Source organism: Myotis lucifugus, unplaced genomic scaffold (genome assembly GCF_000147115.1).
Source record: "Myotis lucifugus unplaced genomic scaffold, Myoluc2.0 scaffold_1, whole genome shotgun sequence".
NCBI classification, from domain to species: Eukaryota; Metazoa; Chordata; class Mammalia; order Chiroptera; family Vespertilionidae; genus Myotis; species Myotis lucifugus.
In genome coordinates, this window is record NW_005871049.1 from 13,318,946 (window position 1) to 13,338,784 (window position 19,839).

General features: G+C 42.7%; 1 protein-coding gene across 1 annotated transcript in view; it reads right to left on the reverse strand.

Annotated features, from left to right (window-relative positions):
* Positions 1–19,839, reverse strand: part of RNF150 (ring finger protein 150) — a 171,535-nt gene that overhangs the window by 140,261 nt on the left and 11,435 nt on the right. Inside the window, exon 2 of the mRNA XM_023752835.1 lies at positions 19,582–19,790. Within this exon, the coding sequence (XP_023608603.1) occupies positions 19,582–19,790 (209 nt within the window). The remainder of the gene's footprint in view (positions 1–19,581; positions 19,791–19,839) is intronic.

Here is a 19,839-nt window from a genome sequence, read left to right on the forward strand (position 1 = left end):
TTTGGATAAGCTTTCAAGTATACCCACAGAAGGTGTATAAACAAAACCACATGTTATTCTTTTCGAGCCATTTCTCTGCTAAAACTATAGCAATACTGTCAGCAAGTAGAAAAAAAAATATCGATTAGGATTTCACTGCTTAGTTCACCCATCTAGGAAAGTGAAAGTGGTCAAAAGACAGAATGTAAGAAACAAGAAGGAAAAGCAACAGTGCATACATTAAGCCACTGCTCCCCAATCCTTTCCGTTCTTAAGGGCCATGAACGTTTCAGCCCGCCTGTCAGCACACATACTCCGCCATTATCCGCCTTCTACCTTCCCTCCCACACCAGGGAGCAGTTGGAGGGTTGCTGTTTTCACATTAAACGAGAAGTAGATAATGTCACATCCACCCCATAGCTGGGAAATTCCTATGTAAGTGGCAGTGTCCACAAACAAAAATAACCCTGTCTGGAAACCACTCTACTTTCCCAGCTCAGCTGGACTCCCACACAGTGATTGTGATCACAGGGGTACCTGTCACAGCTGCTGAGCTGATAATTCAATAGGAGGGCCTTTGACTTCCAAACTTATCACACCATGCTTGAAAAAATGCATCTCATACAATGGACGAACTGTAGACTGCTTGCTAAACAGGGCCTTTAAGCAAAATAAATAACTGAATAATAAAAACAGTAGATAATTCGAGTGTGGTTCTGGTGTTACTACGGTGCTTCCTCACGAGGTATTGACTAAAACATAGCCTGGGGAGAGGAGAGGGGTTGTGGCTTCCAGTCCATAGCGTGTCCTTTTTGTCCCCCTGATTCTCTGTCATACGCTCACTCACCTCCATTCCTCAGACACTTTGAAAACGAAGAGGCCAACTTTAGGATCCTCACCTCGCCGTCCTCCGTGGTTGGGAGATTACAGCACAGAACCTTGCTCCTGGACGGTGCCGCCTGCACCAACTGGACTCACAGGGTTCTAGAGGATCTGGATCCTATTTGCTGATTCACAGGAGACAACACTGCCGGAGACCCTACCCCCACGTGAACGCATGGCCCTCTGTCTCCGCTAAAAACTACAAATGCCTCTGCACAATCCAGGGAGGGTGTTTGGTTTGGGAAAGTCTAGCCCTGAGGTTGTGAATACCCCTTCCTCAGAAGCCCTTGTGTGTGAGTTTGTATTAACAAACATCTTGGTAACAGGGGGAGTCGGGGGACAGGGGAGATGGCCCAGGATCATAATGCTGAACATTGGGGCATTTTTTTAGAGCAGAGCAGAAAACCCATCGTGAATCACTAGGATGTTCTGGAAGACCTTAGCTTTCAAATCCATTATGACCTCCCACACACATATGTGGGTATGTAATAAACGTTTTGCAAAACAATAGCTACCCCTATGCAGTGAATTGTAATATTTTTCTTTTCTGATTCATTTGTAAGAGTGTTGCCCAACCTTCTAAATTTATTATTTGAATTGCAGTTAGAAAAACAACTAATATAAAAGGTTAATGAGACAGGTGGGAATGTAATTAAATTGCCCTATTTACAGGAAGTCTTAGGAACACTGGTATGGGAGGTTAAGATGTCAAGTTCCATTCCCTTAGATACTAGGATGATGCCATTTACACAATATGACAAACACAAAGGTCTCAGACATCCGTTTAGTCTTTACGAAAGGACATGCAGTAAGATTACAGGGGGGAAGTAGTGTTTCACCTCAATTCTGAATAAACACATAAACATTTAACAAGGTTACACCTCAATAAGGAAATACTTAATGGAGACAGCATGTTCTGATCAGGGGTTGTAAAAAGAAGCAGGAGGTGATGAGGTTTGGGGGCACAAGAAGAAAAGAATGAAGGCCAAGTTCTCTTGGTTTGTGCACATCTCCTAACTGGCTCACCCCCGAACCTGGTGGAGAATGTTAGGTGGCTGCTGCTCACAGCACCGAGAGAACAGTGGCTCCTGCGACTCAGAACAGAGGTCACTCATAAGGATCACGAAAGTATCTGTGCATCCTTATTACAAGGGCTCCAAGCACAACCACAAGAGCCGTCATCCCAACTGCTACAACATCATCGCAGAAGCCTGTCTTCTGTTTTGAATCACCTCCAATAGAGCTAATGGCAGTTGGAGCTGAGTAGCAACTTGGCAGCTGAAGAGCTATGACATGTTTATATTCTTTAAGGGGGAAAAGAGTTAATTATGAAAGATTGCGAGGTTCCAATGACTAGATGTTGCCCTTAGATCTCTTTATATACTAACCGTACATATTCAAGCTTGTGCAAAACACTGCTTTCCTCTCTCGGAAGCCTTCATTCAACAAATGATACTGTGTATAACAGCAACAACAACAGCTTGATGATTCCATTCAATGTCCCAAATCCAAATTGGGTGCAGAAATAAGAGGAGCGCAAATTGTTAGCCTCTTTTGCAAATAAAAGGTAATGGTTGCTGAAATGCCAGCATTTACAATGATCATTCATATACAGCACCATCACGGTGATATCTCTCTCTCTCTCTCTCTCTCTCTCTCTCTCTCTCTCCACACACACACACACACACACACACACACACACACACACACACCCGTACCTTTATACATCAACTACAGTCCCCAGACATTCGTTATCCCAACTATGACTTGGCATCCAAATATTAATATGTTGACTATGCTTTGCCCTCATTTTTTAAAAATGTTTTTATTGATTTTAGAGAGAGAGGACAGGAGAGGGAGACAAAGAGAAACATCAAGGAGAGAGAAACATCAATATCAATCAGCTGCCTCCTGCACGCCCCCTGCTGGGGATCAAGCCTGCAATCTGGGCATGTGCCCTGACCAGGAATCAAACCAGGAACCTCTGGGTGCATGGGTTGACACTCAACCACTGAACCACATTGGCCAGACATGCACTCATTTTTATAATCCCTACCATGTATGCCTAGTTTTCTGAATTCTATACAACCCAACCATTAACAAATTTGTTTCTGGAGATTTAAATGCCAGGATTAGCAATGATAGTATCAAATTCATGCCCATAGATAAACAAGAATAGGCCTCTAGTAATGGTTTCATAAATTAAAGAATTTCTCCAGAAATTGTTCTAATATTATTATTTGCTCTTGGGAGAATCTAGAGGAAGCTCAAAGAGCCAGTATGTTAATTGAATGGGACTTTTGATATCATTTGGTTCAAGTGCATCATTGCACATCAAATCCAATACCATCAGCCTCTTGATCTCTTAGCAGCATCTGGCATTGTTATGTACCTACTCACTGAAATTCTTTTATTCCTAGGTTTCCAAAATGTTAGTTGTTTTGGCTTTCCTCTAACCAAAAAGTTGCTTTCTATTCCCAATCCCCATAATGGTTCTCTCTAGCCTAACCCACCCCAGGTGTCTATCCTTACCTACACCTCTTCCAGTGTTGCTCCCATCCAGTCTCACAGTTTCAACTATCTGTCCTATATTAGTGGTGCCAACATCTGTGTCCAGCCTCAGCAATCTCAAATGCAACACGCCCAACACTGAATCCACATTTTCCTTCCAAGCCTCTTCTATTCAATTTTTATAATATCATAAATCATTCACCCATTACAAATATATCACTTTTACTCCGCCCTTATATTCACACACCAGTTTCTAGGAATTATTTCTGAACTCTCTAGACCAGTGGTACTCAACCTTCTGGCCCTTTAAATACAGTTCCTCATGTTGTGACCCAACCATAAATTATTTTCGTTGCTACTTCATAACTGTAATGTTGCTACTGTTATGAATCGTAATGTAAATATCTGATATGCAGGATGGTCTTAAGCGACCCCTGTGAGAGGGTCGTTCGACCGCCAAAGGGGTCGAGACTCACAGGTTGAGAACTGCTGCTCTAGACTATTGTTATCAGCCTCATAATTAACATTTGCTAAAACCAATGTCTCTTTCTCTGACTGGCTTATTTTGCTTAGCATAATGCTCTCCAGTTCCATCCATGCTGTTGCAAATGGTAAGAATTCCTTCTTTTTTACAGCAGTATAGTATTCCATTGTGTAGATGTACCACTGTGTGTTTTTTAAAATTAATTTATTTTTATTGATTTCAGAGAGAAAGAGAGAGAGGGAGAGAGAGATAGAAACATCCATGATGAGAGAGAATCATTGATTGGCTGCTTCATGCACTCCTCCTACTGGGGGTCAGGCCCGCAACCCAGGCATGTGCCCTTGACTGGAATCGAACCTGGGACCCTCCAGTCTGCAGGCTGATGCTCCATCCACTGAGCCAAACCAGCCAGGGCTGTACCACTGTTTTTTAATCCACTCATCTGCTGATGGGCACTTAGGCTGTTTCCAAATCTTAACTATGGTAAATTGTGTTGGTATGAACATAGGGGTGCATATATCCTTTCTGATTGGTGTTTCTGTTTTCTTGGGATATATTCCTAGAAGTGGGATCACTGGGTCAAATGGAAGTTCCATTTTTAGTTTTTTGAGGAAACTCCATACTGTTCTCCACAGTGGCTGCACCAGTCTGCATTCCCACCAGCAGTGCACGAGGGTTCCCTTTTCTCCGCCTCCTCTCCAGCACTTGCCATTTATTGATTTGTTGATGATAGTCATTCTGACAGGTGTTACATGGTACCGCATTGTCATTTTGATTTGCATCTCTCGGATGATTAGTGACTTTGAGCATGTTTTCATATGTCTCTTGGCCTTCCTTATGTTCTCTTTTGAAAAGTATATCACATGATATCACTCATTTGTGGAATATAATGAACAACATAAACTGATGAACAAAAACAGATCCAGAGACAGAGAAGCATCCATCAGACCGTCAAACAAACCTCAGAGGGAAGGTAGGGGAGGGTGGGGGTAAGGGGGAGAGATCAACCAAAGGACTTGTATGCATATATATAAGCCTAACCAATGGACACAGATACGAGGGGGGGCAAGGGCATGAGTGGAGGGGGTGGGGGTGGGTCAATGGGGGAATAAGGACACATATGTCATACCTTAATCAATTAAAAACAAAAACAAAAAACCTTGAAGTGGGATTTTACCAAATCCCAGTCCAACAGCTACGCTCTGCAGATAAGTATCTGAATATTGTTTTTGTGGTTTTGTCCTCTCAGCAAAACTCTCTGCCTTAATTTCCTTCTTAAGATTTGCTATTTTCATGAAGCCTTCTCTGACCAAGAGCCAAAGACAATTCCAGTGTTTAATGGCTTCTTTATCTACTAAAATAAAGTCTTTCTTCCCTCTGAAAAAATAAAAAATAAAACCAATGTCTCTTATACACACACTTCAGTACGCTAGCACAATTATTTTCTAAAACAGAATTCTGACAATGTTTGCCAAAAAACCTTCCATGATTTCCTATCACTTATAGGAAATGTCCAACTTCCTCAGCACCCTTCCCGTCTCAAACTGTGTTTTAGTCTCACCTCACCATATGATCCCTTGGCTTGTACTTTGGGCTGCTCACCTTCCCTCAACAATCAAATAAATGGTTTCCTCTACATAAAGTGCTCTCATCTTCTGCCTTTCACACAACTCTACTTATTTTAAAATGTTACCTCCTCTGCATAGCCTCCCTCAAATCTCGAGGCTATTTTTGGATGTCCCTATAGCACTCTGTTCACACTAATAATATCACACATCCACTGTACCCTTCTCGTCTGCTAGATGGTAACCTGTATTGAAAAAGGTGGTATCTCGTCTTTGTATAGCTGGGGTTTAATACACCTGTGTATGGTAAGTGCTCAACTCACAACTGCCAAGGAAGTTTGTGAACACAGTGACAAACACTGGACTTAAGAGTGAAAAGATATGAATTTGAGTCCTACTTTGGCTAGAACCTAACCTCTGTGAGCTTCAACTCCTTCATCTGTAGGCTGGGATACTAGAATCTTTTTCACCTTGGAAATGCTATATTATAAGAATAAATAAAATCTCCCTGGCTGGTATGATTCCATGGTTAGAGCATCGGTCCATGCACCCAAGGGTCTCGGGTTCGATTCCCGGTCAAGGGCATGTACCTGGGTTGCAGGTTGATCCCCAGCCCTAGGTGCATGCAGGAGGCAACCAATCAATGTATCTCTCTCACATTGATGTATCTCTCTCCCCCACTCCACCACTTCCACTCTCTCTAAAAAAAAAATCAGTGGGAAACAATATCCTCAGGTGAGGATTAAAAAAAACCCCACCAGAATAAATGAAATCAAGCAGAGAAAAGTACTATGTCAAAGAGAGACAAATATATTAAGTATGACCCAAGAATATAATATTTTAATGTTTAGTCTTTCAGACTAAAATATATCAAAGTTTAAAATATGCTACAGCCAATGCCAAAATGGGAAAAAAATATAAATGCAATAAAAAGAGATATTTTCTCTATCTTAGCATTCACTGTTCTTAGAAATCAAAGGTGACATCAATTTAATGTGATCTTTACAGCGTAATGATATTAGTTAGCATGTAGAAGCACTAGATTATAGGGAAAAAAGCATAGGCTTTTTATTAAAATAGACATGAATCCTAGTACCATCTGTTACTCTGCTTTCTTATTAGCAAATGCTTTTTTAGTGCTTACTATGTAGATAAGTGCTTTATGCATATTAATCCATTTAATTCTCACAAGAACCCCCTGAAATAGGTCCTATTATTGTTATTATTGCCTTTTTACATACAAGGAAACTGAAGCAGGGAGGTTGGTTAACTTATTATAACGAGACAGAGCTAGGATCTTTGTCTGCTGGGCCTGGGTCTAGCCTGGCTCTAACTACCAAACAATGTCGCCTATCCACATAGTGATGCGACGGGCTAGCAGAATGCCTGACCCCTGGTGAATTCTGGGCAAATGTTAGTTTCCTTTTGAACATAATGGTGCTCCCGTGATGAGGACAGATGCCGGTGAGCATGACGTCTGCTACATCATCTGACAATAACCCCGTGCCACTTGGACTCCAGGAAAGGGGGATTTTATCTGTATAGTGTATTGCCATCCTTTCCAGATGAGTGGGATTGCCAAGAAAACTAGAAAAGATCAAACCATTTTAACATCCATTCAAATGTCACACACACACACACAGTCACACACATTTTTCTTCTGATGAATCATTAAAATGCCATTAACCTGGGGTGAGACAAGGTAGACAGTGGCCAGCTAATTCTTTCATTCAGATCTCCTGGGTGTCCTCTGACACATCCCAGCACACCAGTTACATTTTCTGTCACAGCCAGCGTGGTTCACCCGGTATTAACTTGTTCCAGTTCTCTGTCCCCTCCGATAATCTCGGAAGCACTCCTCGCTCAGTGACGTTGTTGTACTTCCCTCTCTAGCATATCACTCAGGGAGGAATGGTGTGAAATGCTCTCCAAAATAGCTCACATCTCTGTGGTGCTCTTGACTTGCGCCTGCTTCAGACCCGGAGAGGACATTTGGTTACAACTATTGGGGTAGCTCATACTTCTCCATAGTTCTTCCAACTGCCTTCATTCTTACATAACCTAGTTGCTATTATCCTGCTTTTGTTTTCTTCATTTTTTTTCTAGTTCAACAAATACCATGTCCATTGTCAGCGACACAGGGGTTCTTAGATCATGAACTGGTGCAACATCAATAATAGGGTGAACCTAGGAACAGAATTGCATGGGCAGAAAAAAACAGGGCGATTTCTTCTTCTACCTTTGCTGGAGCAGAGTGTAACAAAATAGCCCTCCCATTAACAACAACAATAAAAGGTGGGTTAAGAAAAAAAATCAAACAAATACCTATTTAAAGATCATGACAGTAATCAATGCAATAGGGCATGAGAGGCCAACATCCTAGAAAGGAGAAAAATACACTTAAGTGAGCCCTACATTTGCTGCTTTTTTTTGCCTCAGGTAATTTGCCAATTTAGGTCTCAACCCATAGTGACCAAACAGAAAGCAACAGCCTTTCTGTTGCAGTCTTACTGGGTTGGGAAGGGGAAACAATGGAGTTCAAGGCTACCAAACTTGCCAGAACTTGAGAGACCAAGGACCAGGATTAAAAGGCACCGCAGAGCAGTGAGAACATTCTGCAAGTTCCTCCTCAGGTCTTTGATGACCCCTCAGCTGCTTATTACCAGGGCAGGGTGCTTTGAAACCCACCAGAAAGCGACTGGTTCAGAGGCTAAAAGGCTACTCGGATATTTCGGCAATCCCCGGGTACTTACTGGAGGACAAAAACTGCGCTCATGTTCCACCAGGAAGGAGGTTATCTGGGAGTAAGGACAGACCAGGAACCCAGGGTCATCGAAAACTTTTTGTGTTCAATTTCCAAGGTCACCGGGGCAGCGGAGTTCAAATGCAAATGGGTGTGACATAACCCTCTCCATCTCCCAGGGCCTTGTTGTCTAGCAACTCAGGGATGGACAAAGTCGGACTGTGCCTTGGTGTTCATGAGCTTCGGGCTGCCCAGCAACTGGACACCAGTTCCCCTGGGACCAGGGCCTGAGCATCCCTGCGGAAGAACTTCAAGTGGCATGAGTAGATGACAGCTGGGGAGCCTGTCAGCAGCCACCATGTGAGGGGTCACTCGCCATTCTAAAGAGCCACTGAGCTGTTTCTCAGTTACCTTCTCTTCCCCTGGGAGAGGACTGAGGGAAAGCATAAGCTAAGACATCCTTTCTGAAAACCACCTCTTGGTTCCAGGCAAATGCATGAAATGCATCACCCTACTCACTAGAGGAGCCCAGCAGTCCAGGCAGAGGTCAGGGTAGCTGGGACTTAGCTGGTGACAATATAGGTGTTAAGATGTAGTACAATTGCAAATATATTTCTTTTTTAAAATGTATTTTCATTGATTTCAGAGAGGAAGGGAGAGAGAGAAAGAGAGAGAGAGAGAAAGAGAGAGAGAGAGAGAGAGAGAGAGAGAGAGAACATCATTGATGGGAGAGAATGATTGATCGGCTGCCTCCTGCACACAGGGATTGAGCCCAAAATCCGGGCACATGCCCTGACCTGAAATCAAACCATGACCTCCTGGTTCATAGTTCGATGCTCAACCACTGAGCCATGCTGGCTGGGAGCAAATATGTTTCTTTTGACAGCCCAGGGAGGTGACTCTCCGGGTTCAGACCCAGATCAGTTGTGTACTAGAATCATCTTTTTCACCATCACCCTATACTGTCTCCCAAACTGGGTTGATGACAACCCAGGTAAGTGGAATAGGGTACTTCCTACTTGGTAAAAATACCAGGGTATGTCTACCTCTTATGTCCAGAGCCTATAATCAAGATAATGAACATAGCAATAAAATTTCATTGAACTTAATTTAAATGGCTAATCATTTATTAACTGCTCAAAGTTTCCCCTTTGCTGCATTATTTAGTGCAAGTGTCCACAACAGCTCTGATGGATAACATGTGAGGCTCATTTCACAGGTGGAGACTCAAAGGCTTAGGTGAATCACTTGCTTCTTGAGACTCCCTGGTCCTCTCTGCCCAGCAAAAACCCCCAGTTCTGGGCAGCCCCTTGCCTCACTCTGCTCACATCCCAGAATGGGTGGCATCTCACTCTCACCAACCAAACGACTTCAAACATCTATCTTTGTTGGATGGGATAAATATTAGAAGGAAGGGAATTGGTGATAATCATTTCTGACACATTGCTGTACTCTTTTTGACTGTTTTACACAAGTGTATGCTTCCCTGTACTTACTGCATTTGCCATTTGCCTTCTTGCTGGTCTCTAAACCTGGTTATTAGCGAATCACTAATTCATGTCTTAAGGTAATAGTTAACTGAACATACCACCATAGTTTTAACCACTAGAGTTAAGATATTAAAATTTTTTCATGTAGGATTTTGATATAAAGGAATAGTTTGAAGTATTTCTTTAAATACTTAAAGAATCATGGAATCTAAGAGGCTGAGGAAGACTTTAGATTCATTCAGTGTGGTGGCTATCAACTCTGGCTGAACATTAGGATCATCTGAAGTGTCCCCTCCCAACACTAGACCAATTCCATCAGAATCTCTGGGCATCTGTAAGTTTTAAGCTCCCTGGTTCTAACGTGAAGCAAGGGTGGAAGTCACAGATCTAAACCAAGATCCAGGGGGGGAAGTGACTTGCCAACGGTAAGGCCAATTTGTGGTAGAACCACAACCAAGACCCAAGTTTCCTAACTCCCTGTTCAATTTGCATTAACATCCCTGAGACATAAACCACAGACGACTCGGTGCAAGGGAAAGGCGGGGGTTTCACTGGTTGCAATTCTGATGCTTCTATCACTCAGGCTTCATTTCTTCTGATTCTCCAAGTTCTGCCTCAGCTGCAAACTCGTTTACCTTGGAGCAAAGTGATGCAGAAAAGCTGTGCTACGGCTGCAGCAGCACCGCCGGCAGTACCCCAAACTGCCAGCTGCCCTTTCTCCTCCCGAGGAGCGCCACACTAGTGAGTGAGCACAGAGTTAAGACCTCACTAAATGGGCTGTGCTAAAACCTGCTCTGCAGCCACGCTCGAGGAGCCTTTGACTAACTGGGGCCCTATTCGGGAACTTGACTTAAGATGCACCCATTTTTAGGTACATAAGGATGGAGGTGCAGCAGCAGTGTCTATGTAGAGGAAAAGTGGAAACATCATAGAAATGTCAAGCATCAAAGCATCAAGAAAGTGTCAACATATAGCCTTACATTTTAAAAAGCTACTAAACATATATGTAACATTCCCAATTTGGTAAAAGTAAATATGTAGCCACAAAATGAAAAATAATATAGGATAGTTATTGATGGTTATTATCGTCCTCTTTTTAAGTGTTTCTATATTTTCTGAGGTATATGTCTTTCATTTAAAAAGGCATACATATATAAATACATCTGTATATAGATTTATCTATCCAGCTATCTAAGCAGCAGGACCCTAAACACATGCACAGAATCGTATTTATTTATAACTTTTGACACCCTGAATCCTTCTGCTTGTTATTTAATACAGCTTTTTTCCTCTTAGACCAGTGGTTCTCAACCTGTGGGTCGCGACTCCTTTGGCGGTCGAACGACCCTTTCACAGGGGTCGCCTAAGACCATCCTGCATATCAGATATTTACATTACGATTCATAACAGTAGCAACATTACAGTTATGAAGTAGCAACGAAAATAATTTTATGGCTGGGTCACAACATGAGGAACTGTATTTAAAGGGCCAGAAGGTTGAGAACCACTGTCTTAGACCATGAACATGGACCAGGCCCCCACTTCATGCCACATTCTACAAGAGGACTAAACATTTTAATGGGAGACTCAAATTAGAATTTCCCTGTCAAAAGCTAAGAAAAAAAAATTTTTTTTATGTCATAGAATATTTTTTTCATGAAATTAGAGACTAACATTAACAGAGTCCATCTTTCCAACCTCCAGATTATTTAACAGATCGTAACAATAAATACTTACGGAGCACATTCCATGCACCAGGGACTTGTCTAGGCTTTGGGAACTTTACCATGAACAACAATAAAATAATGTCTAAAAGCTTTGCTGCTTGTGGAGCTTACACTCTGATGGGATAAACGCGTTATATGAAGCAGGGAGAGGGGTAGGGTGCCCTGGGGATGGGATGTGGGGGAGGGACGCTGCTGTTGTCAATAGAGTAGCCAGGGAGTGCCTGAGTGATGAGGTCAGATAGAGAAGGGACCTAAGCGAGGCAGAGGCAGCCAGTCCTGTGGGTATCTGGGAGGAAGAACATTCCAAGCATCTCCTAGATAAATAGAGGGGGAAACATCTTTTCTCTCCCACTATTCTTTGGATCATTTGAATTACATTCCTGATGAGGGTGTAGTCAGTTTGTGGCTACAGAATGGCCAGACAATATCTTCTGTAGACAATGATGACCACAGAAAAGACATATTTAAGGGGGAAAAGGGCACTGTATGCATACTGTCAACACCGCTGAAAAACCTCAACTCTCTGCCTTTTCAATAGTGCTCGAGTGGACTGTATGTGTAGAACACCATCGACGATGGAGAGATATCAGGCTGACTGGTTAAGAAACAAAACATTTCCTGGATTTTACCTAATTTATCTACTCATTGTATATCTTTGCCTGGAAAGGACACGGATAAGCCATATATTGCATCCCAAAATACATCTAATTCTTTTTTAAAAATCTCTATTATGAAATGTTCAGACAATCCAAAACATAAGCTTCAATTTTTTGATAAATTATGCTTCTTTCCACTGAAAAAGATTTTCTAACTATCACAATATTATAGAATATGCAAGATATTTAAAAGACAAACCTTATAGGAATAATTTTATAACCAATGCTTTTGAAAGAGTAAAAATATTTATTTTGCTTCTTATAGAGAAAAAAAGACCTAGATCTAATTCTAACATTAATATTTTGACTTCAATCTATAAAGTACACTTAGTCTATGATATGTTAAACTGCCAAGTGATTAATCACTGAAATTTTAAAATAAAAAATTATACCTACAACTTTTTCATCTACTAGAACCACCAGAATTTCTCTGGGTTTTATATTACCAATAAAAACTCTAAGAGCGGCGATAACCTGAATAGGATTTGAGGTTCACTTTAATTCAAATTTAGCCTCTCTGAATTTACATGATCATATACACAGAATTCCAGCACCACTTCAGTCAGTATTCAGCTAAGATCCTCCTTAGAGTACATGCAAGATCAAGTATCTCTTTGTGGGGATACACTGAAGACTTTCAGGGACTAGCAAAATAGCAAATTCTTTCTATACTGAGTTTCATGTCCAGAAGTGAAACAATAATGGTTAGGCTCCTTCTTGTACAAAGTTGAGACTGGTTTCTAAACAAAGTAACCTGGCACCAGAGGCATACTCATTCCTCCTGAAAAACTAAGTCCCAGGTACCTTCCCAGTTTTCATGGTCCTGAAATTCCTTCCTTTTTGAAACCTTAGGGGAGTCTTAAGAATAGAGGCATCAAGAGAGACGAGGATGGAATCCGTACTAAAGACTAGAAGGTAGGAGACAGGATGCCTTTCAAATCCCCCAGACATGTATTTCTATGACCTGCAAGGAGTAAACAAGGCACACAGTTCCTTGAAATGCCCAGGCCATATTAAGTTACACCGCCAATAATGTTATTGCACACTGACACTGAAGTATGGCTTTTAATAACAGAGTCTGGAGTTCTTGGCTGTTGGCTATCTGGCTGCCAGCAGACAGACAGGTGAAGAGGTACCGCTTAGCGCCAAACACACAAAAACAAAGAGAGGTGGGAGAGAGTGTGGTGGCCTGGGGGATTAAGACCAAACATAAATGGTAGCTTTCTGTATGCATCTTAAGAGAAAAATGAAGTGGACCCGGAGGCTCTTCAGGCTTGGAAAGGCCCTTCAGAATCACCCATCAGAGCCTGTCGCACGAATCCTGCATCAAGCAAGCATGCACCATTCACATCTGATTTCCACCAGAATGCAAGAGAAAGCTTCCCCTCCCCGGGAAACCTCTTCAATTTCTAAACGGTTCTCGAGTCTTATGAACTTCTCCCTGCTTTCTGCAAACTTTCCTCACTAACCCTTGTTCGACTCCATAAAGCTGAAGCCGCAAATGGCCTTGGGGTTGAGGCAAGGGGATCAATGAGCAGCGCAGGCCAAGAGCCAGACCATAGGAAGTGATGGGGACCTGGGCCAACTAACGGGCACGCTGACCATCTACAGGGCCGGCCAGAGCTCTGCTCGGGCTGCCTGCGGCCACGCAGGCATATAAGTCCCTGCCGTCGGATTTTCTGATGCGACACCAGAAATTTGAATTTTAGTGAAAAATATCCTAATTTTGGAATATATAAGGAGTTCAAACAGCGCTTAGAAAACAAATAACCAACCTCTCATTTTTGAAGTGAGAAAACTGAGATCCGGGAGAGAAAAAGTGGCTGATCCAGAGCCAAATGGTTAATCAGAGGGAAGGTCCCACTTCTCCCAGCATAGACCTGCAGTCTGCAAGGTGGTGCATTTGGCCTGTAGACTCACGCAAGAATTCTGAAAAAGGAATTGGCTTCAGATCATCCCCCATATCCATGATTAAGTCACCACTGGCCTTGTCTAATTTTTAGAGCATCCGTTCAAGTTGAGAGGGCATATGGGGCAGTAGTTACAAGCCCAGACTGCTGGGGTTTGCACATCCAGCTCTGCCACCTACTACCTCCCCTGGCTAGGCCTCAGTTTCCTTGTCTGTGAAACAGGGATAATGACAGTGCCTATCTCAGCAGAGTTGTGAGGATTGAATGAACAAACATTCATCAAGTGCATAATACATGCCCGACGCAAAGTAAGTACTACATGAACAATAGTATTCTTACCCAAAGAGAGGGCTAAAAAACAGAGTTAATGCAAACATATTACTTAAACGAAAATGTAAAAAAACCCACACATTTATAAAACCCTGAAAATATTCTAGAAAAATGAGTCCTGGGGAAAAAAATTAATTATAGCAGCTAGTTCCTTTGTAGAAGTTAAGGCAAAGGCGGACTTTAGCATTTAAAGTAATGGCCATAAATGTAGCATGAACCAGGGAATTAACCTCTTAGCACCCGCCTACGCAGGAAAGAGCCACAGTAAATATCCCACGTTTTCTCCCCGAACCTTGGAGAAAGTCCTAGAATACATGGGATACACTTCATCCTGGGTGCTTCCTCGCCAAGGGCTGGGCTTATTGTCTAGACCAGCGGTTCTCAACCTGTGGGTCGCGACCCCTTTGGGGATCGAACGACCCTTTCACAGGGGTCGCCTAAGACCATCGGAAAACACATATATAATTACATATTGTTTTTGTGATTAATCACTATGCTTTAATTATGTTCAATTTGTAACAATGAAAATACATCCTGCATATCAGATATTTACATTACGATTCATAACAGTAGCAACATTACAGTTATGAAGTAGCAACGAAAATAATTTTATGGTTGGGGGTCACCACAACATGAGGAACTGTATTAAAGGGTTGTGGCATTAGGAAGGTTGAGAACCACTGGTCTAGACAGTTACTGCAGCCATCTCCTCCCTCCATCCCTAAGTTACAACTAGGGACCTAGTCTCTCAACAGTTCTTCCTGACCTAGAAGGCCAGATGTTTAGTTTCCTCCTTTCCCTTTAACTATGTATGAACAATAGACAAAAAGGTGGCAAACACACTCTAAAAGGGGGGGAGGAGGAAACACACCATTTCTTTCACATCACAACTCAGTCAGAAACTGCATCCACACACCTGCAGATCCACCATGTTTATCATATAGGTCCTGCCAATGATGAGATTTCAGTGTAAGCCAAGAGAAAGCACAAATGCAACAGGAGAATCCTAAAAAGCTCACCAACCATCCGAAAGAGCTGGAACATTTGTCTCAAATCACATGAACCACAAAAACTGGCGTAACTGCTCTGGCCTCTAATGCCTGAAAGGGTAAATAAAGAGCTCTTTCCTGAGGCTGCCAGGGCCCCCTGAGCCCTGGGGTTGGATGCTCCAGTTTGTGGCTCCCGGGTGTCACTGTGTACGGTGCTCATGAGGGATAATATTTATTGATGGCTACGTCCCAGCTACAGATGTAAGCATTGCGCTAACTCATTTATTTCACAAAACAACGAACTGAGGTAGATAGTATTATCTCCCATTTACCAGGTGAGGAAATGGAAGCCCCAGGAGGTTGAGTAACTTTCTCAAAGATGCCCAGTGAGAGGAAGTAGCAGGGCCAGGCCACAAACTCAAGTGGTCAGCTCTCGAGGCTACACTTCTCTTAATTTGGGTCTCATGGCTTTTGTCTGCACCTGCAAGTTCACTCCCGGGGCTCTCACTAGGTGGAGACTGTATTCTTATATGTATAGTTTTTTGCTCCACCCCCCTGTCACTTTCACAAGGCAAACCGTGCCAGAAGCTCCATAAAGCAATGAAGACACCGTTTCTCACATCCTTTTATAGGGGACCTATAAAATCCCCGGTCCATGGGCTTTTTTTTCTTAATTGAAAGAGATGGATCTCTTTTCTCTACCAATGTCTCTCTCTCTCTCTCTTCCCTAGGACAACAAGTGTATGGGCTGAAAGAACAAATAAATGACTAACAAGGGGAACAGAGCAAAATAAAAAGCAGAGAAAGAATTAAGATTATGTTGAAAGTAACTACAGTCATCAGGGAATTGCAAATTGAAACCACAATGGAGACACCACTTCACAACCACAGGATGATCAAAATAAAAAATACAGATAACAACACATGTTGATGAGGACGTGGAGAAACTGGAATCCTCATACATTGCAGGTGGGGGTGTGAAATGGTGCAGTTGCTTTGGAAAATGATCCGGCAGTTCCTCAAAAAGTTAAACCATACAGTTGCCATGTGACTCAGAAATTTCACTCCTCGGTATGTACCCAAGAGAAATGTCCACACACAATTTGTATATGGATGTTCATAGGAACATTATTCTTAATAACCAAAAAGTGAAAAGGAACTAAACGTCTATTAATTGATGAATAAACAAAAGGTGGTGTATACATACAAAAGAATATTATTTGGCAAAGAGGATTGTAATACTGATACATTCTACAGTATTGCTAGACCTTGAAAATATTATGCTAAGTGAAAGAAGACAGTTATACAAAAAAAATATATTACATGACTCCATTGATATGAAATGTTCAGAATAGGCAAATTATATAGAGAGGCATAAAGTAGATTACTGATTAACTAGAACTTGGAGATTGGTTAGTAATGACAAGTAACTGCTAATGGACATAGGGTTTATTTTTTGAATTAGTGGTGAGGGTTGTACAACTCTGTCAGTATGGTAAAGGCCATTAAATTGTTTACTTTAAATGAGTGACTTGTATGGCATGTGAATTGTATGGCAATAAAGCTGTCATACTTTAAATAAGATTAAAAACCTGGTTACAAAATAAAACTATTAGTCTATCCCAGGAGAATCTGTGTCTTTGTGAATGAGAAACCATAATTGCAGAAGTGACAGAAACCCCAAATCATTTAAGCAGGAAAGGGAATACATTGTAAAAGAACTGCTATATGGAAATGTGAAGGGAAAATGATTTCCATTTCATGGAATTCCGAGATAGTGGGTGTGTGGGAGTCATATCACTATGATGCATAAGTGTTACATGATGGGTTGCATAACTCTAAATTCAGACCTTCTCCTCACCTGAAAGCCATCAGTTCCAAAAATAAAGGATCTAGAGGAGGTGAGAATGTTTTTTGGAAAATGCGAAGGCTGATGTTAATTTAACTCTTTTGTGACTAACTTAAAAAGTTCACAAATGTAAGGCTTCTCTGCATTTGTGAACTTTTTAATACTGAATCCCATGTTCACAAAAGAAGATCTGATTAGCACCCAAAATGAATTTAAAAATCGGACTCAAATTTAACTAGAAAAATGGAAGCCTTGGGGAGCTAAGAGGGAGACACTGACAGCAGACCAGTGCTGGCTCTGTTTGAGATTCAGGCAGAAGAATTTAAGAGTGAAGTGAAGGGTTTGCCAAGCTGCTGGGTCATGTATCTACTTATAATGAGACTTCAGCAGAAATCAATGCAATTTCTGAGTAAAGTGAATACGGAGTCTCCTGGTGTGGCAATACATCAAACGGCACTATGGAAGTTTCATGGCTACTAGCAGACGCAGTATTAACACATTTTTTCAAAAACAGAATAATTAGAAAGAAGATAATTTCCTTTGCATTGTTTAGTCTTTAACTTTCAAACTACTACTAAGTCTTTTACTCCCACGAGGTCTTAATCAAGCATCGTTTGTGTAGAAAATCAGCTTACTGCTTTCTTTAAAAACAGGCGAGCCATTAATTGATCCAATGTGTTGGCAGTTCTGGCAGAAGTTTTTAGACAGGAACAAATGATGCCTCTTAGTCTGTGTTCCAAGAAGCCAACTTTAAGATTTCATGCATATGCACAAAGAAACATTGAAAGAATCCTGCAAAGTCAGCCAACAATCTTGGCATTTAAAGGACAAAATAAATAAATAAATAATCTCCTTCCCACCACCCTGCCAGTTGAAGTTAAGATATTAAATATGTTTACTTAAAGATACTTTACATGACTTAGAGTGCTCTCCCAAAGTCCTCCAACTCCTTGAATATCATACTTTAAGTAATGCTCCTATGACTCAAGGTCAGAATGCAATTTTTTCCCTACAAAACTGTGAGCTCGAGAAAGCACATCATGTGTTCCTATCTGCACGATTGTCACTTCTCTAAGTTTACTGCCTCTCCGCCTCTTCATTAACTACCGCACTGCATTTTCCTGGCCCAGGTGTTAGGAGCATTGCTGTCCACACCTGTTTGTGTGACGGTTGACCATTTCCTCTTCTAAAAACAGCTAGTGATGATGACTCTCTGGTAATAAAAAAAAAAAACCAATTGGATATTCCACTAATAGGTGACATGAGCTCTTGGAATGAAAACTTGTCCCCAAAGAATGCACCCCTCCCTCACCCAATGTAGCCAAAGCTTGGTGTTCCATTTCAGTAGTATAACTGCTTATTAATATCTGGCTTTTTAAGGAAAACAATGGTGTTTTGTTGTTGTTGTTTTTGCTTAAGTGACTCCAGTCAGAAAATGCATCTGTCATTTCTATTCCCTTCTCCCTATGGATGTCACAGCCTCCGCCCAGGAACTCCTCTGTGGAAGGAGGGTGCACTTCTGGGCACATAGGAACGAGTAGCGCCCTGGACTCAGGGATTCTGCTAAATGGAGCTGCTGATGCTGACAAGCCTGGAGAGGACTTCTTGTTCTTCCTACCAGGGAAGCACTGCTGTGTCAGTGAGGGGTAAAGCGCCAGTTTTAGGGCAGTAACCCCTTTCTAGCCCTGGCCCCCTGCGATCACTAAGAAAAGCTTAGCCTTTCTGTCCTGAAATCCTCTTATGGGCACAAACATATTTAACCTCCCAATCAAGCAAAGGACAAGGCAATCCTGAAAAAAAGTAGACGTAACTTTACGGCCACCATGTCTTTCTTGGCTTGGTGAGGATTGCTATTATTTACCATCGTGCCCGCCTGTCAGCTTCTCCGGATGACAGCCTGGCAGAGCACAAGGCTGTTAACATTGTGTATGATGTGCGGCAAGCCAGCGGGAGCGGGGTGGTGCCCAGTCTCCCCCAAGCACTGAAACCTGACTTGGGAAGCTAGTTCTCAGGGGAGGCGAGCTGCTCGCGCCAGTAACCCTACCCACCTCCTGAGACACGTACGGGAGGCGTATACCTGATGCACCCAGCGAGGGCAGAGCTCAGCTATCAGATCTACCCGGTCCACACAGGTGCGGGGCGTCCCTCGCTGGGCACAATACCTGGGTTCTGCCCCTGAACCGCACCTTTCAGGTCCTCCTCTGAGAAGTTAGGCCACCTCAGCGACCCTAGTCCCAGCGGCTCTACTCTATCTAAACTGAACACCCTCCCTCGGTCCCCCAATTCAGTGAACCCTTGTTCTTTGTAACCCCCACAAAGTGACGCCCAGCGAAACTTAGTAGGTCCAGGGAACGGAGACGCGTCTTGGCCAAAGCGCAGACTCCCCAGAACGGCGCCAGGAGGCAGGCGCAGGCCCACCGCCTCCGTCCCTGGGGTTCCCCTCCCCCGCGCCCCCGGGACGCTCACCTGCGTGGGACATGGTGATGGTCTCGTTGGTGTGGGAGCCCACGTTGAAGATGACCACGGCGGAGGCGTTCTGCAGGAACGCGTTCCGGATCTTATCCCTGTCCGTGCAGTTGCCCTTGGGGATGAGGGCTATCCAGTTCTTGCCGTGGGCCGGGACGGCGAACTTGGTGTTGGGGTCGCAGGCCAGGCGGTCGTGGGCCGAGCATCGGCTTCAACATATATTCTTGAGTGATCCAACACCAACCCCCGTGAGGCGGG